This window comes from Trachinotus anak, unplaced genomic scaffold (genome assembly GCF_046630095.1).
Source record: "Trachinotus anak isolate AG129_WGS33_773 ecotype Australia unplaced genomic scaffold, CSIRO_AGI_Tana_v1 ptg000031l, whole genome shotgun sequence".
Classification (NCBI taxonomy): Eukaryota; Metazoa; Chordata; class Actinopteri; order Carangiformes; family Carangidae; genus Trachinotus; species Trachinotus anak.
In genome coordinates, this window is record NW_027273882.1 from 2,314,274 (window position 1) to 2,338,407 (window position 24,134).

At 41.7% G+C, this 24,134-nt stretch overlaps 1 protein-coding gene across 10 annotated transcripts in view; it reads right to left on the reverse strand.

Annotated features, from left to right (window-relative positions):
* The window catches only part of afdna (afadin, adherens junction formation factor a), a 99,864-nt gene that overhangs the window by 67,701 nt on the left and 8,029 nt on the right, over nt 1-24,134 (reverse strand). For 6 of the 10 annotated variants that reach the window (XM_071467857.1, XM_071467863.1, XM_071467867.1 and 3 more), the window contains exons 2-5: nt 1,812-2,007; nt 1,575-1,687; nt 1,001-1,158; nt 603-763 (exon numbers count right to left, since the gene is read on the reverse strand). In XM_071467857.1, coding sequence (XP_071323958.1) covers nt 603-763; nt 1,001-1,158; nt 1,575-1,687; nt 1,812-2,007 — 628 coding nt within the window. The remainder of the gene's footprint in view (nt 1-602; nt 764-1,000; nt 1,159-1,574; nt 1,688-1,811; nt 2,008-24,134) is intronic. The other 4 variants (XM_071467866.1, XM_071467865.1, XM_071467862.1 and 1 more) reach the window with 1 other exon arrangement.

Sequence of the window (24,134 nt, forward strand, 5' to 3'; positions counted from 1 at the left end):
TGACAACCCACGAATCACCGTACGGGATGTGCTGGAACAAGTCTGATCTGCTGATGACTTCACCTCATAAATTACAGGATTTGAAAGAATCTGCTGCTGCTGTCTCGGTGCCAGATACCAGGGGGCACCTTCTGAGGTCACCATTGAATTTGCTCAAATCTGTTGAAGTTGGAGGTCTGGAACCAGGCTAGTCCATCATCTGGCAAAATAATCGTACATCTGTTTGTCTCAGACGGCTTCAGTGCTCTTCACTAAACTCTAGATGAACTGTTGTAAGTCCATGTGCTTTACTCTACTATAAAGAGAAAGAGTTGTCCATAGAGCAGGTTCTCCAGTCTCTGCAGAGACAGTTATTCAGACCACTGAAGACTGGAAAAGTCTTGTTGTTTTTCCTCCGGTTCATAATAATGAATCCCATCAAACTCCTGGGATTCACACCAGGCTCTGGATCCTCAACACTGATGTTTCTTTTTTTGCTCCAACACGCACTGTGAACTATGGGACTGAACTATGCATGATTAGATGATCAGAGTTTGGCTCCGGCAGAAAAGGATCAAACTACACAAGAAAACAAGACATTCATGTGCTGACAGGTCGAGTACCTGAGTCGGGCCTCCCGTCACTGCTCATGAACTCCTGCATGCGTTTCTCCAGCTTCTGCTGGCGTCTCCTCTTCATCACCACCTCTGGGTTGGAGATGGTCCTCGTGAAGCTAGTCTCGGGCATGTCCTTGTAGACCTCTGCCGCCAGACGACTGTTTTCCCTAGACCACAAAATGAGGGAGATGAATGACCACGGAGAAGACAGAATGAGTTGGGGGGAAAAAAAGAAGACAGATGGAGGAACAGAAAGGTCAAAGTTTAAATCACTTTTCTTTTCTCTTCTGTAGATTTCTGTGCTTTTCTTGGCATTGAAAAAAAAACAAGATCCTCTCCAAGGACTGAGAGGATGTAGGAGCAGGACAGCAAGATAGATAACTGTGAGTGTGTGTGTTTGTTACCCGTCCTCTCGGCTGAGCATCTGCTCGTCTCCGTCAGGGATCCGGGAGAACTCCTTCTCCCTCTTCTTTTCCTTCTTCTTCTCCTTCTTGGACAAAGTCCTCTTGAAGTTTTGAATCACTCCATCCTTCTCCTTCTCCGGTCCGTTACTCTGACTCTTCTGGTTGAGAGAGAAGAGTGAATGAATTGTTGTGGAGCAGCTTCCTACAGTATGTAATGATGTACTCATTTCTGAGTGAGGAAAAGACGATCAACAAATTTTCCTCAGTCATCTTAGAGAATTACAACTGATTAAATCAAGTGTGATTTAGGTTGTAATTCAGTTTTATATTATCTTGTTTATTTACTTCTACATTTGTTAATGATTCCCTACATTTAATATTTACATTTGTATTATGGAAATATAACTAGCCTGGGGCCAAACTATATTAACATACTACTGAGAAAGTGGTGCAAATCAACAAGGATATGCAGTGTATGTTGCCAGTGGAGGGATGAATGGATGGATGGATTAGTCAGCTCACTGGTAAACTGACTGGTTAATAGTCAAACAGGTTATCTAGCAGAGCAGCTTACCTTGGGCAGGATGTCGTTCTCATTCTTCAGGACGAAGCGTCCTTCTCTGTCGTCTTTGTTCCAGTTCAGCTGAACAACAAGAGGCTTCTCGTCCAGGTCCAGCTGACGCTCTTCTAACACACACACACAGATACACCAGTTCATCTGACAGCCAGCCTTGTCAAATCATTATTATTCCTAACACTGAAACATTTTTAAGATCATTTTGGTCTGATTGTGAAAGTCTAAGGGACTCACCGCCACTGACATGGACCTCGTACAGGGAGTACTTCGGCGAGGAGAGCATCCTCATGTCTGGTCTGAACTTCTCGGCTAACGTCTCGATGACGTCCTGCGTTGTCGCTGTGCTGGATACTCTGATGCACTTGGTGGCAAAGTTACCGGCAACCCGGTCCTGGAAGTAGAACCGCATCACGCCATGGAACTCCAAGTCCTGGTCGAGAGACAGAGCGAAACACAGTCAATTAGATGTTTATACAAACTGTAAACTGCAGAGACACAGTCTACATTCAATACAGTAATGTTTACATGCAGACTCCATTATTGTGAATACTGCGAATGTTGACATTAAAGATAAGATTATTTATTTATATTCAAACCAACTGATTGAAATGCTCAAAATGCACTTCTTCATTTGCATATATACAGCAGCTCTGACTTGTTGATGGTCAGTGTAGGACTGAGCTGTAAGGTGACTGTTCAGCAGCCTTGACTCTCGCAGGGGGGTGGCAGCATTGGCTGAGAGCCAGCCAGTGGAGTGTGTCAGCAGGTTGTGTGACGACAGGAAAAGGTTGCGCCGTCATTCACTGACCTACATATGAGAACCCCTGGGCACCGCAGCTGACTTCAGTGACAGTATTTCTTCAACAGAGGCAGTGCATGATGCTCTGTGACACTGTGAGAGTGCACGTGATCGTGGTCTCGCATCGAGAACGACAACATCATAAACTCCTGCACAATATGTAGGAAAGCTTGATTGCACTGGTCCCTAACTTCAGAATCACATACGCTGATACACTTCCTGTCAGCTGCTGCCATCTACTTGGGTTCAAATGCAGCTTTTGTTTCAAGGAAATTCCCTTTTATTCCCTGTAATTCGTACCAAATGAAAAACTTCTTTCCAGGAAACTTCCTTAACCCCTAACCCATAAAATAAAGTGTTACCATTTGCTGCGTTTTAGCTTTCTTATCTAATTCACCTCATCTCTCTCTCTCACACACACACACACACACACACACACACACACACACACACACACACACACACAATGTATCAGTTCAAACACAGCCTGTATCAGTGATGAATGTAAAAACAGCAGGCTGAAATCCAGACACCCGGGGCTATTTACACTGCAAATTTATTGCCTACATGTTAACATTTCCCTCTGCATGGAGTCTACTATAGAACAAGAATGTCTTAAACATACACACATCCAGTCCTGATATGATCGTATGCAACGCAGCGCTGACACAGCACAACTGTGGCTTGCAGCACTGTGTGTGCATACATGCATATGTTAAGGTTCAGTGGTGAAACTGGCCTCGTATTTCACTGGGACTGCCTTTAAAAAGGTCTTAGAGAGTCTTAGATCTGTGTGGGGCCATGGAGACATCAGAAAGCCGGTATGTGCTGTTTATTTAGTATCAAAATAAGGAGTGAAAATCATGTCACTCCCACCTAAAAACTACTTTGGAGCAAGACATAAATGGTCCTGTAACACCACAGTGAACAATATGAGGCAATAAATTATCAAAATAGGGCTTAGACACTTGCTATGGAATTAGATAAACATATGAGGTGTTTTCCTAAAGAACATAGTTGAGGTGTCCTTTTTTCTTTAAGGTGTTATTTCATTGTGTTGTGTTTTCAAAAACCGCTGCAGGAAAGCCCTGATGGCGGTTCTTCCGCAGCGTAGCTATTTTTCCTGTCAGGACGCCAACAAAGCAAGTTCAAATTTGAATTTTAAATAGAGGCCATGCCAGTGTTTACGAGTTGTAGACGACTGGCGTAACGACTCTCTAAGGTGACAGATCAATTGTGTGTGTGTGGCGCACAGCTGAGGCTGTCAGAGTGCGAGTGGGGTGATCTTAGGCAAAGGTTTAAACTACATTTAACAAGATTAATACTACACTGTTACAGTCTGTCTGCAGCCTCCTCCTCATATACATTAAAATACATGTCTTTAATGGTAAAGACTGATTCATGAATGTGGACAGAAACAGTACGGAAAAGGTGAGGAATTTGTTTAGATTCTTCGGCACAACAAACCCCCCCCTCTCTCTCTCTGTGTTCCCATGTCTGATAGAGTCTCAGTCAGGCAGGCAGAGTGGAAACACTGAGCATAGTTTCGATAGGCAAGGGTGGAGCCAGGAATGTGTGCGTTGTGATTTACTGCTGGAATGTGGGTCATCGAGGGTTGCCGTTGTCAAGCTTGCGTAACCGTTGGTAACTGTTACTGTGGAGACACTCGTCCACTTGGGTTCAAACAAAGCCCAGTTTAGAGCAAAAGCAGTGGATAATTAACACTCTGCCTCGTACAACCACAGTTGCCTTTCAGCCACTGGGAATGGACGAGTACAACCACATGTAGTTCAAGTCCGGTGCAACAGCAAAACTCCCCTACACCTGCGGGACATGGTACAGCCCTGCAAGCTCATGCCTCCAGGTTATGATTAACTCCCACACCCCCGTGTTCATGGCAATGGTCCAATCCTACACTTACATATTTCAAGACCACAGTCCAGCTGGTGCTAGACCTCCATACATTCAGACCCATAGACCAGTATTACACTCACCCATTATAACAAGGCTCTTGTCCAGTTCTAATAAAACTACAAACAATTCTAGCTCAAGCCCAACATAATAGTCCTGCACCCCCGTACTTCAGGACAACAGTCCTGCAGCCTGACTCTTCCAGGCCATGGTGCATTCCCACAACCCAACGGAGAGTCAATGGTTCAGTGCTTCACACACATATCTACACACCACATTAAACTCAGAAACATCGTACGTGCCCTGTCCAGCAACACCCCATTCTCCAGTCAAGCCCTGACTCTAAGACAAAGTCCAGTACTCCACCCCAAACCCCCTTTATCCAGGTCTATGTACAGTGCCAAACCTTCATGAAGACCCTGACCACATCTTACACCCCAGTGCCACCAGGCAATGGTCCAGTTATTCTTCAGACTATGCATCATACACATAAACACATACATCAAGACCATTGTCCAGGACCTCTCAGCTAAAAAGTTCAAAGCCAATAACAATGTATATCTAAAAATGCACATGGTAAGCATAAATTGATGTAAAATGTAACATAACATGTTCGTTTCGGCAGTCAAAGCACTGGTGGATGAAAGAATACATTCACCTAAATTTTACTAAGTAATAAAAGTATGTGGTAAATGAGATGAATATACAGGCTACAGGGTTTTCCCTTACAAAACTGATGTTAGTTTTATTTATCAAATTTTAATGGTGGAGAACTGAAAAATTTTTGGATGAGTACAAATATCTGGACAAAGGACTCAAACCTGACCTCTGACCCCATTTTTAGCTGCTTGTAATTTTAAATCCAACTCAAGTGTGTCAGTGAAATGCTCAAAATGCACAACGTAAAACATGAGAGCGAAACAAGAGCAAACTGTTCAGTTTATGCTTCCTGCAGCTTTCATTCTGATGATAATCCATATCAGCCTTTTCATTTCACAGACAGCACAGGGGCCGACAGGAAATGCTAATGCAGCATAATGTCAGTATGACACCAAACAACAGCCTGGATGAGACCTGTCACTCACAGTCACATAGCTCCAGGCAGGTGGAGGCACAGCTGTATCAACTGAGGTTTAGGGAAGATCACATCTGTCTGTATGGGAGTGTGTTTGCATGGTGCGTGTACACATTTATACCTCTAAGTCTAATGCTAACGAACTCATGTGTTGTAATTATTGTGAGTGTATGTGTATTAGACCTCTATGTCAGAAGCATCAGCTCAGGACACACACACACACACACACACACACACACACAAAGAGAGAGAGGGAGAGTTAAGATATGTGACTGATACCTGTGACTAAATTTGTGAGACAGGACTATTTATGACACACACACACACACACAAAATTGGCCAGCACTGCAGTTATCAACCCTTGTATTGATATCATACCGTTTTAAGTCAGTATTTTCAAGTTACACTGTAGATGCACTCTCTGTTCACTCACTTTCCAAAGTGATAGAATAATTCTCAAAGAATTTTCAAAATAAAGGCTGCTCACTTGTTGTAAAGTTTTTAAAAAATCTACAAGAAATTAAATATTAACATACAGCAGCAGATAGTTTATCAGTTAATAGGAATTTAAATTCTAAATAAATAACTGGTATCAGAAATCAGGTCATCCTCATAGATAATTCACACACTCCCTTAAATAGACCTTCTTTATTACAGAAACCAGTCACACACACGTCTCAGTCCTTTCATATTGCTCTGTTTAGGAATGTTCAGAGTCCATCCATTAATAATGACTAATACTACACACACACACACACACACACACACACACACACACACACACACACACACACACACACTCCAGTGAGATTCTGGAGGGAAAAGTTTGCTGCATGTGAGATAACCCTGACTTCTAAATCCTCCCATCATGCTCTCTGACTAACACCTCCAGGTCAAAGGTCTTCCAGAGGAGAGGTCGAAGGTCGCATCTGTGTTCATATGAGAAAGTGACTTAACTTCACTCTCTGGTTGTAAAATAAAAGGAGCTTCCACCTGGTGCCTGTCTCTCACTTTATGTGTGTGTATGTGTGTGTGTGTGTGTGTGTGTGTGTGTGTGTTTCATAGAGGTGGGAGTGGTGGATTAAACTTTAAACTGACTGTAGTTTTCCTGCTTGTTTCAGACCTGACTGAATTTGCTTCATTACAAAAGGAAATCTGTAAACTGCTGTTAGTCAAATATTGAGCTGAAAAAGCAAATCTCTCTCAATATTTATTCACTTTTTTTTTTTTAACTGAGTATTTTAACTGAGTAACGCCACATCTTTCCGCCTGTAAACACACACTGACAGAAACCAGACATAGTAAGAAACTGTCACATTAATCACTTAACAGATAAAGCACATACTGCATTACATTACTGGAACAACAGAGTTAATTACAATCTTCTTCCTTCTCATTGTCTGAACAGAGAAATAAACAGACTCACTGTAACAACAGTCTCCATAAAATCCTGAACCTTCGACTGTAAACACATTACTACACAATAAGGCTTGAGTGAGCGTGTCAGTCACGTGTTGTGTATGACTCACTCACCTAAAAATTATTATCCACTAATCTGCCGTTTATTTTCTTGATTAATCAATAATAATTTGGTCTATGAAATGCCCCTAATGCCCAAATATTCAATTTACAATAAAGTTGGCAATTTTTGTGAAGTTGGCACCCAGTGTTTTTGACTGCAAAATCACTAACACAATGAACTGATAATTATTAAATTATTACAGATTAATTTTCTGTTTACTGACTAACTGATTTAACAAACTTCAGCTGTAGGATTTTTGTCATTTTTTTGGTTAGAAAATTATTTAATCAATCATCCAAACTGTTGCGGATTATTATAATTACCTCTGCCAAGGAGATTTATTTCATGTGTTTGTTCATGTGTCCGCAGGATTACACTAAAGTGCAGAACTGATATGCATTTATCACCTTCCTTAATATTGCGAGAGAGGGTTTTTTTCAACATTTTCCTCACTTTCTCAGGAAATAATGTTTGGAAAAACATCAGTGTACATCACATGTAGAATTCAGTGCAGATCCAGACAATAATCCAGATTTGGTGGAAGAACTGTAGGATTGTGTCATTCTGGTTTCAAACTGTGAGACCATCGTGCTCATACACATTCACTTCAATGGCAACAAAATTCACTAATTAAAAATGCTGAATCCAGGTATCATGTCAAGGTCAAGGAAAAAGGACCCTGAGGGATACAACATGAAGGCCGCTAGAAACTGCTTCACTGCAAAAAGCACAACATTTATTAAAGCCTGAGATGTGCACAGAAGACAAACACAACACCGCCTGAGGAAGAACAAGGGGCCAAAAACATGTTGTCCTCCAATCAGCAGGTTACAACTGCTCTAATGTTTTGTCTTTTGCACTGTGTGCACTTTGGTTGATGCAGTCTCATCAGAAGCTTTAAAAAACTCTTTCACATCTTGCAAGCAAAGAGGTTACAGTTGTGTTTTTGTCCAGGTTGTTGTTTATGATTGTTCCAGAGGCGATTTTAAAATGCAGAGGTGTGCTCTGTAACACAACACGGACACTGATGCCACTGGAGCTCACTGATACACCAACATCTGACTGAAATGCCTCTTTCTGAACTGAACAGCAACAAACAGCACTGGACACAACTGAATTCTGCTGATTGACAAACTTAACTGAACCTTTAAATGATGCATTTAAGGACAGGAGAAACACCAGAGACCAGAGCACTGCTTCACTTCACAGTTATCGCTCAAACATCTCCACACTCTGCTCTCTCCATCATGTCTCACTCACTCTTATCATTCCCCCACATCTCCTTTTCACTCTCCGTCTTACAAGTCAAAGCAGCGAGAGCTCCAAAGCCATTTTTAAACCGATCCTGCACACACACAGCTTGGTGTGTGTGAGTGAGAGAGAGAGAAGGTGGGGGAGTGGTGGGTAGGGGGTTATCAGGTGTTAAGGAAAATAACCAGAGCTCCACTTCTGAGCATGACTGAGTGGATTCTGGGACAAATGTAACACACTATATTTAGGATAAAGTGCACACAGTTTACAAACGTGCTACACAATCATGCACAACCACCGTTACTGTGTTGCACCATTTACACAGGCAGCTCCAGATCACTAACACTGAGATCTTGACATTTCAATTTATAGTGCGTAGATCATATTTTAGCATTCAAGATTACAGATAATATAAAAAATGTAATTTGTTTGAATGAGATAAAGCTTCACAACTCCCCCTCCTGTCATTTAGAAAAGGTGCAATGCTTTGATAGTGGTACATTAAATTTAATATTACAAATATTTTAACATACAAGTGCTTCTGACCACTCTCTGCACAGAAGACGGGGGACTGTGCACTTCACACCCACTGTGAAAATATCTTAGGCTACAGCCACACTTCTACGTTCATCTATGTCCAGACGAGAGTTTTAGCTCCGTATCAGGATACACCTGAAAATGCATTAATACATAACCATTCACGTACACTGGGCATGTGTGAGCCGGCGTAAACAGGAAGCAGATTGTTTACTCTGTAGACAATCACACAAATGAGAAGCGGCAAAGGCAGTTGTAGCATTAAAATACAGGATTTCACTGCACAACAGCTGCTAACAAAGACAACAAGGTCAGTAAAGCTTGTAATTCATTACTCATGTTGTTTTCATCACTGGTAGCCGAGGCTGATAAGACCCAATCGGGTAGTGACCAGGTGTGGCTACATAATCGTTTTCAAAGGTCCAGACTACAACGCAACCCCAGAATTTTCAAACTAAAACGAGTCCGGCAGCGTTTCCACAACTCTCCGTTTTCAGGGCTCAGAAACTCAGGAGTAGTGTGGACTGGGGGTGAAAACGTAGCAAAAATGAGATGCTTTTTAAACCAAAAACACAGTCGTGCAGATGTAGCCGTAGATGTTTGATAGTAAGAGCAGGGTGTCCGCCGCTGAGCTGGACTTTATTATTATACATCTGCTGGAATGGTGAGCAGGGGCTTCAGCAGGCTTTGAGAGCTGATCTCAGTTTAGCGGGAAAACTGCTCACGGGGATGCAATGGAGACACAACATGAAAACAATTAAAGGCAATAAAATGTTTCCTATTACACAGTCATGGCCCACTAGCTCTTGGATAAACCGCCGATCTTGGGTCACTCTGTTTTGACTTTCTGAATCTAGTTTCCGTTGCTTTTCTCTTTTCTGCGGGAAAGTGGAAATACAACTTATCATGGCGTTTAAATGAGGCACCGCAGCCCCGGAGCTTTACTTGTACTGGATAATATTATGTGGCCCAGTTTGGCGAGAGCAAAGCTAAGCTGATGATTTCTTCTACGTCTTGCACTGATAGTGCAGCCTTGTGTTTAATTAAAGACAAATACTGACAAACCAAAAAAAAAAAGGTTGAACTCTTGTTTCCATGGAGACACTGAATACTTTTTTTTTTGGCATTGAACTGATGAATTTACAGTGAAGGGAGGAGAGGAGCTTTCTGGATGATGGCTATTTGAAATTGAGAATAGATTCCAGCTGCTGTGCGTCATCTCAGTCTCCTCCACACGCACACAGACGAACATGAGCCTAATAAAATGAACCGAGTTCCTGAGTCAATATTTTTGCAGCCCCACCTGCAGTAACATGGGGGGAATTCCTCCCTAAGCCTGTGTCTAAGGTCAGCTGGACCGAGGTTTTAGCCCAAACGCGGGGAAGAGTCGGGGGGCGAACTTATCCCACATCAGATTCCAGCAGAGACATTTCAAAGACACCAGAAGGACTGAGAGAAAGAAAGAGGAGGAGGAGGAGGAGGAGGAGGAGGAGTGGGTTGAAGACAAAGAATCCCATCGTATGAAGCAGGAGAATTATTTTCCTCTTGCTTTAAATAACCCAAAGGATGCGAGGCTTACAGCACATTATTCATAATATCGAATGTCCTGCCGCTACCAGAGGTTGCAGATGCATCATGAGAAATGTCCACCTCCGCTCTCGACTTTTTCTTTCAAATTTACAAGCCGCTGATGTCACAGCCGCACGCAAGTGTTCAGCAAATCAGGCAGGATGCAGCTTGTAATGATCACTCTGCTCTACCTTGGTCAGAAGGAGAACATGCTGTGCAAAAAAAAAAAATCCATTACTGTGGGGTAAAGTTATGAGACCTCTATTAAAGGGTTTCAAGACATTTTATGAAAACACTGACCTTGAAAAACGCCTTGAAGACTTTTCCAATTTTTCAAAGGTTTGCATATGTTTCATAACTTTGCAGTGCAGCTTGTTCACCAGTGTAAAGCCAGAAAAAAGGGACAAATACTTCCACGAGTTCTACATTATCCTCAGGGGTGCAGTGGCTCCAGTGTGCAGGGCTGGTATCAATGCTGATACTGACTTTATGAAGCAGACCAGGACTCAGAGGCCTGATGTAACAGATCCGCAGTGAATGTAGTTTCCTTGTTAATGTCCTTATACAGTAAAATTACATTTACAGCAATCCCTGGGCTCATGTTACCAAACACTAAAATGATCCCAATGAGTTCAGCTCTGAGGTATACATTTACATTTAAATCTATGAACAACACAGCACTAGTAATGGATCAGTATTTGGTATCAGCAGCTTCTCTATGTTGAGATAATGAAAAGAAAAACTAATTATTGTTCAACAGTTATAAACAAAAGCCTGGACAGCTGGATAATAAACAGTAAAGCTCAATCTTTTCAACTGCTGATTATTTTAACTCATGATTTATCTACCGATTATTTTTTTCGATCAAACATTTTGTCTGTAAAATGTCAAAAAGTTGTCAAAATGCCTGTTAACATTTCTCAGGGAGTAAGAAGACATCTTCAAATGCCTCATTCTGTCCGACCAACAGTCTCAGACCCAAAAATATTCAGTTTACCATCATACACGACCAAGAAAAGCATAAAATCCTCACATCTTCAATTCATTTTGAGAAACTGTATTTGTCTGCAGGGGGCTTTTTAAAGGGCACATAGAGTAGACATTAAAAACACACAAATAAACAAAAAATAACACACAACCAGTGCAAGACAAACTGTACATATCAAGAAAAACAATCTGACCAGTGGAACGAGGAAATAAAAAAAAACCCTACAAAGATTTTTAAAATAGGTGCTGATTCATTTTCCATCGATCGATTGCTAATTGTTGCAGATCTACTCTCATGTCATGAAACACGAAACAAACCACAGAGCACTGACAGTTGATCAGTTATTGTCAGGGGAACAGAGGGAGGAAACCTTAAACCATGCTGACTTGTTACCGGCCATTCAGAAATTAATACAATGAGGATGAAACTGTCACAGCACAGTTACCCAGTCTACATGAACTTTCTGACCAAATATTGGGGAAAAATCACAACAAACCAGTCCTGACCTGTAATTAAACCTTAAAGTTAGTCCTGAGCCAGACTCAGAATTCCAGTTTGGTGACAGCACTAATCTGAAATGAATTTCCTGCCGTACACAAACAACCTGATCCACCAGGAAAAACAAAGGGAGGCAGCCGAGGCCTGTTGTCCTGAATGAATGAAGAGACTAAATGCACACATTTCCTCTGTGGCTGCAAAGAAAAGCCTCTTTGTTTCAGGTGAGTTTCTGCTTCGGTATCGAGCTGTTCAGCCTCTGCACCCCTCACCCCCCCCAACCCACCCCCACCCCCCCTCCATCCGGCGCACCATGTCATTCTGACAGAGTGAGGCATTGTGGGAAGGTATGGTATAAATCGCTTGGACCCGGCGGTGACGCCTGGCCACAAATCAGAGCTGCTCACTGCCTCAATAGCCTCTATAAGCAGCCCACAAGGATCAAGGCTGGCAGATAACTGCACGGACGCTGCAAGGAAATCACTGTGTGTAGGTGTGTGTCCGAGAGTGTGTGTGTGTGTGGTACAGTAATTGCCACCACAAGGGCGTTGAGGGCTGATGAGTTTGTATCCTGCCTTACTCTCTCATTCATCTGTGCCCAGACACAGACACAAGGTAAATCCCAGGTGAAGAGAGACGTGATGTACGGCTGGAACAGCCGTCAACATGATGAACACCATCGTTTAGGACGTTTCATTACCGAAGAAACCTCTCTTCCTACACACACCTTGTCTCCCTGATATTCATCACCTGGAAATTTGACCACTTCGAAGCCATAAAATCTCCAAAATATTCAAAATATGCACCGTGTTTGGGTGAAAAAAAAATCCTCTGTAGCAGCAGTTAAACCAGAGGACAACAACTCTTCACTGAAATTAAACCATTAACACACATTCAATTGTGCCACAAACACAAAATTTTATTCATGTCCACTGTTATCATCTTATTTATTCTCTTATTTTCGCTTTAATTAATATTTATGTCCATTAAATTTTCAATAATGTAAAACACAGAAGAATCAGCTGTAAAACTGAGCATCATCTAAACCACTGATGGGAACTTTCTTTTCTATCTTTGAGCTGTGACTGGACACAAACACAAACAACTCTGTTAATAAGTAGGGGCCCAGTCTGCTGACCATCACAGAGCAGCCATTGTTCTCCAGTGAACATCAGTGGCTCAGCTCAAAGTTAAGACACAAAAACACCGCGGCATGGTTCTGGTATTCCAGATGGATGTGAAAAAAAACACAGACTGTGCTGCTGCCGTCAAAGCTCTTTGTTCCCAAACTCTGAGCAGTGGTTAATAGAATCTGTGATGCAACTGATGAGCATTAACTAGTTCAATGATGCAGCTAATGGCTGAGCTAATGGCTAACTAAAATTCAGGCCAAATTTGATGTAGTATAATCAATAAGCTGGAGTTTGATTGATCGGGGCAGACTGAAGAGATCACAGTGAGAGAACACTGATAAAAAAAAAAAAAAACGCAAATTAGAAGCAACTGAAATGAGATGAAAACTGTCTATTATATAGCTGCAACTAACCATTATGGTCCTTTTTTTTTTTTTTTTTTTTTAAATTATTAATTTTAAATTAGTCATTCAGCCTGTAAAACATACAGTGAAAAATGAACATAATCATCCCCAGAGTCCAAAGCTGTGTCTTTAAATAGCTTTTTGAATTTGACCTACAGTCTCAAACCGAACACATTTAGTTTACTACATTATAAGACTGGAGAAAGTGACAAATGCTCACACTGGAGAGGGAAGAAGCATCTAATACTTGTGACTGCTTCGTTGTGACATCACAAAGTTACAGAAGTCCTGGCGGCTCGTTTTAAGGCTCAGTTTCTGAACACAGGCTGTGTGCATTTCTGTGGACTGAGGCTTTGATACTTTCACTGTATTAATACAGAACCTAGACCTGCTTTATATTCAAAAAACACACGGACATCTACCTTTAGACTGGATGGGACCTTTAGTTGTTTCAGCTCTTGTGGTAACTATGGCATGATTAGTTTACTGGAAATATACTTGAGCCCTAATTTATTAGGGCACCTCTTTCAAATTAAGGCTCAGTAGTTGAGGTAAATAAAGATCATTATTTGAGTGTTTTCATTTCCTTTTGGCATTAAATTGGTCAAATCTAAATATAACAAATGTTGGCTATTAGCAGATGCAATCAAAACATTATCTGAATGGGTATTTGTACAAGCCTTGAAAAAGTCATACGAGTCTACCTCCAGTGGAAATGTTCAAAGCCAGAGTCAGAGACTAACTGGATAATGAGAGGAAGCATTCACTTCTGCTCCATTTACTGATATTTTCGCTCTCATTCTCAGTAACTACAAAAGAAGAGAGAGAAAATAGAGACTTCAGAAACAGCCAGAAAGGTCACACATGCTTTTGGGTGTGTCTACATGTGTGTATGTGTCTGTGTGTGTGTACCAGAAAGATCAATAACAGTCTGCAGTGGTTTACAGGGGGTGCTGGTTAAACACGGCGCCTTGTGATCATGGCGGCAGTTACAAACACACACACACACACACACACACACACACACACACACACACACACGAATGTGAGCATGAGTGTGACCTTACCAGGCATTTCTGAAAGTCCCAACGTGCACAGAATAGAGAAGAAGCACTCGTAGGAATGCAGCGTGCACACATGCGCGTACACGCGAACGCACTCGGGATGAGGTGCTGAATTATGCAGGTCCGCCCACGTCTCCCTCTCCCTCTCCCGCTCTCTCTCTCTCTCTCTCTCTCTCTCTCCCTCTCCCTCTCCCTCTCTTTCTCAGCCTTGGAGTGACTTTGGTGCAAACCAGGGGTGTGAGTGGGTGGTGACAAACTATCAGACTGACCAACAAACCTAAACAGTCTGTCCACACAGACCGAGTCAAACCACCTGATCAACCAACCACAGCAGAAGCACTGAAAACAATGGACTCATTAACAGACAGACTGACGCTGCCTGAGCTCAGGATGTCCGCAGGTCCAGAGGAAGTCTGAACAAGTTTCTCTTGTGATTATCTACTGCTCATCCAAGGCCTCAACAGTAATTAACTGCTGTGTAACGTAGCCTTTAAAGCCCTATTCACATGGGACCGGTATTATCTGGGGTCCTCTTAAGATTTTAATAACCACAGAGGTCGTTTGTGCGCTTAATCCTGTGTGATTCTGCCACATCAGTAATCTGCAACGTAAAAATTCAACAGCAAATTAGCTCAAATTCAGAGGACATCTGATAATATAAATCCCATGTGAATTTCTGTAAAATGGGTCATAATATTTTTTTCATAGGAATTTTCTTTAGTTTTGTTTTCCTTTTCAGTGGGGTTAAGAGTTATCAAGGACGTAGTGAAAATTATTAATGAGCAAATTATGGAGATTCGTTTAGCCTCTCAGCATGGAGACCAGCACTCAAATCAATTAGTCAGTGAACTTGAATGTGAGACAAACTTTGTTGCTAACAAAACAATCTCAGCTCAAAATCAACTTATTCGACCGCTCTGACCAAATCTCACGAGCCTCATCATCAGCAGATGAAGTTTGCTCAGCTGCCATGAAGCTGCAAATGTTTAAAGTCTCCATTATTCTAGAGGACTTATTTCTGAAGTTAAAGCAACATTTCTATGACAACCAGGCAAACACAGTCTGAAGGCCATGTGAAACAGCGGAAAGCCGTGCATGAAGCAAATAATAGGTCCATGAGTTGAAATTATGTTATCAACTGCTATTTTCTATAGTCCAGCTCAAAAAACTAGGTCTGCAACTACCAATTATTTGTATTGATTAATCTGCTGATTATTTTCTTCAATCAATCATTTAGTGGATCCAGTTTTAGTAAATAATAATATAATAATAGTCATCACAATATCCCAAAAACCCAAAATCTTCACACAACAGTCAAAAAGTCAAATACATCAAACTTGAAATGCAGCAGAATCCCACATTTCAAAAGCTGGAACTAGTCACTGGTCACTTTTTGGCATTTAGTGCTTTCAAAATGACTAAAATGATTAACTGATTATCTAAATAGTTTAGAGTAATTTCCTGACCATCGACTAACAACAAAATCAACAAATCGTTTCAGCTCTACAGAAGATTTTGTTCATCCATGCAAATCCAACAAGGTCATTTTAGTCAAGTGGGAATTTGGGTTAATCTAAAATTAGCTGTGGAAGTTATAAAAATGGTTTTGCTTCATCAGCCCAGTTGTGCAGACCAGACTTTTAGTAGAAATCCTGGTCTCAAATTCAAGTTCAGGTGTGACAGCATCATGTAACAGACTCAGATACAAATCCTGTGACACCAGTGGGTGTAGGTCCACTTCCACGCAGTGCTGCTGGTGCTGACGCTCCCATGAATAGTAGCTGCCAATGTTACCCAACACCGACAAGCGACTGATTGCTGCCATGGCAACCACCTCAGCTGGGTGTCGTGTTGCCATGGCGCTGGTAGGCGGGCCATGCCTACTTCTCAGGTGTCAGGTGGACAAACAAAAGAAAGACGGGAGCAGAATATGCTGCTGCAGCAAAAATGAGTGGAACAAATACACCGAGTCAAGGAAGTTCGTCATATTCTCTTTAGTCCACAGCAATAAATGTAACAATTACCGTACTCCATACTTCAAACGACAGACATTTCAGTGCCATAAATCAAGACTGAAAATCCCAACTACTGCATCGCAGGGACAGAAGAAGAAGAAGCCTGGCATACTGCAATGTCACTGCCGCCGCCTCCTCCTCCTCCTCCCCCTCCTCCTGGCTGTTCCTCCATGTGAACCTCCAGCTCCTCTTCGTTTTCCTCCTCCTGCTCTTACTCAACGATGACTGACACCATTATCACAACCTCACTGGTTCACTGATGTGCTTCAAAACACATCCTCCATGTGTAGACACAGTCGTAACACACAGGCCCCACTTACAACATTTGGACTTTATTATTACAGAGCTTTAAAAAAATAAAATTATAAAAAAGTCGCCAAAGAGAAAAATAAGGGGCTTAGTCTGTCAAAAGCCTGACTAACTTGCAGTAAGGGCCTAAAGCACAAGGTGACATCTTTGCATTGCTACTTTTGTCTGAGCAACAGCACAAAAATACTCAATACTCAAAAATATTAAAACGATATGAAACACAAACAAAAAGAAAATCGACAAACCCTCATATTAGAAAGCAGGAACCGGCAGATGTTTGGCAGTTTTGCTTAATAAAGGGCTTAAAATCTAGATAAACAAGAATCACTTAACTGTTGACACGAGTCTACAGCTGAATGAGAAGCTGCTGATTTATTGAGCTCTGCATGGATCAACTGTTGCCTGCATGTCAGCAGCTCTGGAAACTTTGTGCTGTAATAGACACACGTAGTTGTATGTGTGAACATATCAATGCATTGTATAACACATCCAAGTTGTTTGCAGGGTCTGAAAATCTCATTTTGATTCAGGAATTTGGACATTCACTTAATTGCTCGACCTTCCTCAAAAAATGCCAAGTGCAGAGGCCTCGCATTTCATCCTAACTGGCATTAAAAAGCCTTGAGATGTCATGATGAAAGTTGCAGATGAAACTGATGCAACTGATGCCACAAGAATCCAAATTAGCACATGACATCATCTGGCCCTCACCAGAAAACCCAGTTCAAAGAAGAAGCAGCCCTGGCCTGAGCTTAATTTCCACATGTGCGGGATTAAGTGCACCAGGACATTCCAGCAGTCCGTCAGGGAGAAGTTTCAAATACTTTCCTCTGGTTGGATAAATTGCCTGGTGTAAAGTCAACAGTGTTATATGGTGAATCCTGCCACTGATGGATAATGTAGTGCATTTGCATCAGGCGCTGCCTTCTTAGACAAACAACTGACCTGGAACAGTAGCTTGGACTGCAGCCTCTCCCTTTCTGCGCACACACACACACACACACACACACACACACACACACAAACACACACACAAACACACACTCAGGCCACACATAGTAACATCTAGGCAAAGTGACAGACCTGCTAGCCTCAAAGCACGAACTAACACAAAACACAACCTGAGAAGCAAGTTGAAGACAAATACAGTTTGTCTCTTTCTCTTCCCTGAGAGATATCCACCCAAACTCAAAGTACACACAGACACAACACACACACGGTCTGGGCTTGCGTCAGTGATGTCGGCCCCACTCACACATCACCACTGTCCCACTGCACTGCTGTGTGTGTCTGTGGGTGTAAATGTGTCTGTGTGAATGTGGAGGCCGTTCTTCTGGAATGGGGTGGACAGCTAAGAACAACAAATATGAGCGGGTGGAGCAGTGTGTAGGGAAGTCCCCGGCACACTGAGGTCACCCACACAGTATTATTGTAGTTTGTTTTTTTTCTTTGTTCAAATTCCTCACCGGGCCCTACCAGGCGGGTGGGGTTGAGCTGAGACAGGGCGAGGACGGGGTGCAGCTCCACTGGGGGCGTTGGGGGGACTAATAACAACCAGCAGATGAGAGGAGTGGACAAACACAGGCTCCTCAGATCTGATCAAGTCAGTATGAAAGTTAAAGCTGCAGCACCTGCTTCTGATTGGCTGCTGACCAATGACAAGTGTCTCAGAAATGTGTTGTAGCTTAGGATGTTTAAGATGGCTTTAGATGGCTCACTGTTGTACCACTGCATCATCCTGACATTTACTACTGCTATGTATTTGTACTGCTTTGCTAAGTCTGGATTGATATGATATATACACAAGGATTTATCTGATTGTGCATCAGATAAAAGTTTATTTCAACATGCATTTCATGTAGGAAGCTAAACATGAAGTGTTTGCTTAGAAACGTGCCGTGGCTGCGAACACTTCCTTATGTTAAAGCAGCGCTGACTTATTTTATTTGGACACTTGGGGACAGCAGAACGAGCTGCAACCACCACTTCTGATGTATTATCACCTTATAAAGTAAAGGTTATTTACACATCCAGCAGAAACAGAGCAACATTAGCATCATGTTTCTGGCCAACTGACTGTTATACAGCCAATATTTGGTCTCCTTTTAGTTTTGTTTTGGTCTCCACCAGAGAAGTGCATGCCAAAAAATGCTGCACTCTGCTCACCAGCTGGTCGCTAATTTTGTCCGTCAGCCGTGAGGTGCTGGGCAGGTCAAAGCCTCTCGACTGAAAACAGCTTCCTGCTTTGGCTAGAAACAAGATTCATGAGTCAAACAGTAAATTTAAAACTGAACTCAAAGACAACAAATCTCTCCGTAGAGCTGAGGGGACTTCAGTGCTGGATGACAACTGTACATGTGTTCTTCAACTTCACATTATACACAATCATTTGACCCACTCTTCATATAAAAACATTGATCAGTGCTGCATACTAATATTTTACCCCCCATCACTGACATTGATGCTTCCAAGGCATCAGAAATATTTTATGCTTTGAAAATTAACCTCACTGCTTTTAATTTGACGTGCCAGAGGCATAAATAATGTTAAGGTGGACACAGTTCAGCTGCCTTTTCTAAGAAATCATAAAAAGTGAACACCAGTTGAGCCATCTGCACATCTGCTGTCATAAGTTTGTTATGTTGATTGTCTTCACAGACCAACAACGTCAAACCAGCAAACATTTCAACAAAGACTTTGCGCCATAAAATCTGTGGTCCCCGTCTTATGAGTTACAGAATGCCACTTGTGTTTTATGTTGTTTATCATAGAAGTGTGTGTGTGTGTGTGTGTGTGTGTGTGTGTGTGTGTGTGTGTGTGTGTGCGTGTGTGTGTGTGTGTTTGCAAAGGGCTTGTTATGTTGGTAATTAAGTTTAAATCATCACACCCTAAAGCAGCTTCACCAACACGCCCAGTGAACGCAGCCCCAACTTCCCACGCTGCCTTTGACCATCATCAAGATCTTGTTGTTGTTTTTTTAATTTTGACTTGTGATTGTAGTTTCGTCCTCCTGGTCAATTCATAAAACGCTCAAGGTACTGGACTGCCATGGTCTGATGATAAATTACGCATATGAAAATCACTAGTGCTGGACTAAAGATGGAAGAAACAACCGGTTTTCATTATCAGTGAATTTGCTGACTAATCAATTCCTTGTTTTGCCTGAAAAATGTTTATTTAAAGGTAATTCTCAACTCATTTTTCTGCTCTAATATTAAACTGTAAGATATAATCAGTTTTGTCAAGTTTTATTCTGGAAACAGTACAAAATAAAACTGAAACATCTTTTCACAACAGAGGAAGACTTTTCTTGTTCAATGCGAGTGTGTGGATGTATAAATGTGCTATATCTATAAGGATTACAACATTTTCCGTGTCGCTGATGACTGCCATGGCCGGTTCTCAAAACCAAGCATGTCTTAGGGCTGCACAACATTCAAGTCCACTAAATCTACTGTCAGTAGAAATCTGTCCCTGGGTATCTCCTGTGATGGATTCTTCCAGTTTGACTCTTGCACATGCTGCAAGATGTCTGGAAAGACGCCCAGGCTTAAATTCTGAAAGTCTGACATCAAAACCCAGGAGTCCAGCAGTCTGCAACACTTTGTCCTATCACACTTTATCACTTTATTCTCTTTATTTAACCAGCTAAAAGTTTTACTGAGATTAAAGTCTCTTTTTCAGAAGACAAATTACAAAGACAACTGTATGAATATACACAATATGCAGCTAAAACATGATTTAAATCTACAAATATCTAGTTTAGATGGAATAAAAGAGTAAAGACAAAATCCAGTTAAGATACAGAAACAGGCATAATTCTCAAATTTTGACATAAAGTAAGAACAATAAATTTTAAAACAAAAACGTGAACAGAGAGTGTTATTTTCCAGATCCTTTAGAAAGGACTTTAATTCAGCAAGAGTAATGAGCTCGGACAGTTTCAGGTCCATCTGTGCACTGTTCCAGGTGAAAGGTGCAGCCTATTCAAAAGCTTTTTCCCCGCCAACTCTGTCCTAACTAACTGGATCTGACATCTGTAAAACATCACAAACCGCAGGACATATTGGTTTTGATTTCTGTACATGTTTAAACACAGGTGTGGAGGAACCAAATCCAGATCAGATGTCAGGAACAAATGAGAAAATGGACCCAAAAATATAAGATATGAAAGTTTTTAAAGATATTTTCATTTATAAAACCACTCAGTTAAATATTCTGGCCACGGCGCCACTGCCACCCCCCAACATGTGCCAAACAATGGCTTTTACTCCAAGCGATTACACAGACCATTCCTCCGTATTTTCCCTCCTTGTGTGCCATGACTTAGACATTGATCTGCTGCAAAGCACCATGGGAGCTGCTAGCGAGCGGTGCTAAACACTCACAGTCATTGCTCCCTGATTGCTGTCTGATCCTGCGAGGTCAACGGGGGTTTACCTCCAGAGTGATTGGCCCGCAGGGAGGCGAGCAGCTTGTGACTGACAGGTGGGAGAACATATCAGCTGGCTGAGAGGGCAACGCAAACCAATGGAGGCTGCGGGGGGGGGGGGGGGGGGGGCAAGGCAGGGAGGAGGTGAGTCGGGCCTCTGAGGGGATTAACATGGTCTGACAGGCTGGCTGGGACAAACACACACACACATCCACGGACACACACATCCAGCTTTGAGGGCGGGCTGCTCTGCTGAGCACACACAATACACTGCTTGTTTTAGAACAAGAGGAAAGAGAGAAAAGATAGATGAGAGGCCAAATCACAGAGAAGGAATGTGAGTTTGACAGAGGAGAGAGAGACAGTGAAGAGAGAGCGAGATTATCAACCACAGGTGCTTCCCCACTAACGGACAGAGAGAGAAACCCCTGCTGTGGCCTTAATGTGAATTCCATGACTTTCCCAAATGTCCTTCTTCTTCTCTAGTTTATTAGGAGTGAAAAGTCTGGACTCCACCCATGCTTCTCTGAAAGCTCTCGACTGCAGTAATTGTTTGAAACTAGCTGGAAAAAAAAAACTCACTCACTGCAATGTAAAAAACAGTCATTTCAATTTGTGAAAATCCCCCAGTTTTCACAAGGAATCCGTCCAGTTACCTGACCTTTCTGTGTCTGCTCAAAACTTCATCTGCATTCCAGGAATTCCAGGACCGGCAAGAACCCTGAAAACTATGACACATTACCCAACACACACACACACTGAGAGCATGCTGATGTGTTATTCTGCACTGCTTAGCGAGGCTTCTTTAAGCAGCGTTTTACATATATTGATCGGATTTCGGCTCATCTAAGAAAATGAAGTGCCTCCACAGCAGAGCAGGGTTTCTATAAGACCGACCAGGTTTAATTTAAGGCTTAAAGAAGCTATAAATTACAGAAACAATCAATTCTTTGATAAACTTTGCAGTGTAAACAAATGTGTAAATAAGAATGTGGGGAATGCAGGTCTGTGTAACTGGGAGGGCTTCTCACTGAAAACTCAGCACTGAAACACTTCGAAACACTAACTTCGATCATTTCACTGGAATTCAGTTTTTAAGGTTTTTCTGAAGTCTATAAATCTGTGTTTGGGATATGCTTCAGTTCTGTTTCTGCATTAGCTGGCATCTAAATCTCATGTTGTTGTTTTCTCCATTCAGTTTCTAAATAAAAAGTCACTGTGGAAACTAATGTTGGGCTTGATAGCACATGCTGAAAAATGAAGACTACCTGTAATTAGTATTTCCCTCGTCAGCTCAGGAGCACTCCTTAGTTCATACATGCAAAGACTTAAAGATACTTCACAAAGGGCTGTAACTATGAATCATTCTCATTTTTCATTCATTCTTAAAACACAAACAACAAATTATATTTCCCAAGGATATTAACATATTTTGTCCAACGTCAGCCTCCATTCTGTGACAATAATAACTACATTCAATTTCTCACATGTACATTAACATGGACTGATACTGACTCATCAGAAGTCAGGACTCTGTCACTCCTGAGCCACATACATAGCTTCGTCCTCTGCAGATGAGGCTGAAGTGGACGTCCAAACATGCAGGCAATAAACAGCAGTGATAAAAACCCTGGCTGTCCAGTGTGACCCCATCCTTCTATGTAACAGGCAGCAGCCGATAGAGCGAGGCCAGCTGCATCAATTACAGCTGATACAGTGACCGATGTGACTGGACAAAGATTAGATTCTGCCATAGTAAAAAAAAAAATGTTGAGAACATGAGCTCTGACTAAATTTTTTATATTTCCTTCAGTACCACAACAGCAACAGTTTTCATGATTGCAAAACTAGGGCTGCAGCTAACAATTATTTTCATTATCAATTAATTTTCCAATTTATTAATTAATCAATAAAGTGATTCATTGTTATGTCCATAAAAAGTCAGGAAATAGTGAAAAATATCCAAGAGCCTAAAGATATTCAATTCACTGTCATATATGACACAGAAAAGCAGAAAATTCTCACTCGTGAGAAGCTGAAACAGAAACTCTTCGGTATTTGGCTTTAAAAAATGTCCAAAACGATTAATTTAAATGCAATATCAAGCATTGTAGTTGCAATAAAAGCCATAAAATTCACTAAGTGAAATGTTAAAAGGAATTAGTGGCACATTTGTGATTTGGCAGCTATATAAATGAAACTGACTAATTGACTGAAAAGCATACAGTGTAGCTGTTGGTTCACAAATTATCTGAAATGTCTGAACAAAGAAATAAATAATAGCATCACTCCCCTGCGTGCTGTCAAACTGGAGGAAACTGTCAGAATAAAGTGCGCCGCGGCGCTGAGTGAATATGACAACTCACAAGAAGGGAAATACAATCTACTTCACATTTAAACCACAATGAGAAACAATGAGGGTTTTTCATAGGACTGAATTTAGACAGGAGTGAGCAGCGCTTGGTTGATAGAAATGAGCTGCAAGGTTACCGATCTAATCATGTCCATCCATCTGTTTGTGTATTTATGTGTGTGTGTGTGTGTGTCATATAGATGGGCCATAACTCAGCTGGACAGGCTACGAGTCTTGATGTTGTGAACTTTTGCCCTGCTTCTTAATGAACCGCTGTGGAGCGATCGCTCTCACACATGCACACACGTACACACCCACTGTTTGGCCATGAAATGTGACAGTCAACACATTTACAACTTCATGTGGCGGGGTTGAGAGGCGGACACTCGGCAGATGAGTACAGCAGCAGTGACAACGTAGGTGGACATGGCCTCTCTGATACATGCAGAGCTCAAATTATCTCATAGTGTTCGAAGGAGGCTGGAGCTTCAGCACAGAAAACTGTACTGTGCTGATTAGTGATTAGAAAAGCAAAGCGGTGCAATAAAACACACACTGTTAATCAAAAAGTACTGAAGGAGTTTCTACACAAGAATAATACAAATATAAAAGCCAGAAATCGTGAATGAAACTGGAAAAAGTCACATCACGGCTCCTGATATGAGCTTCACTCCTGCCATGTGAGTGTTTACCTTCATCC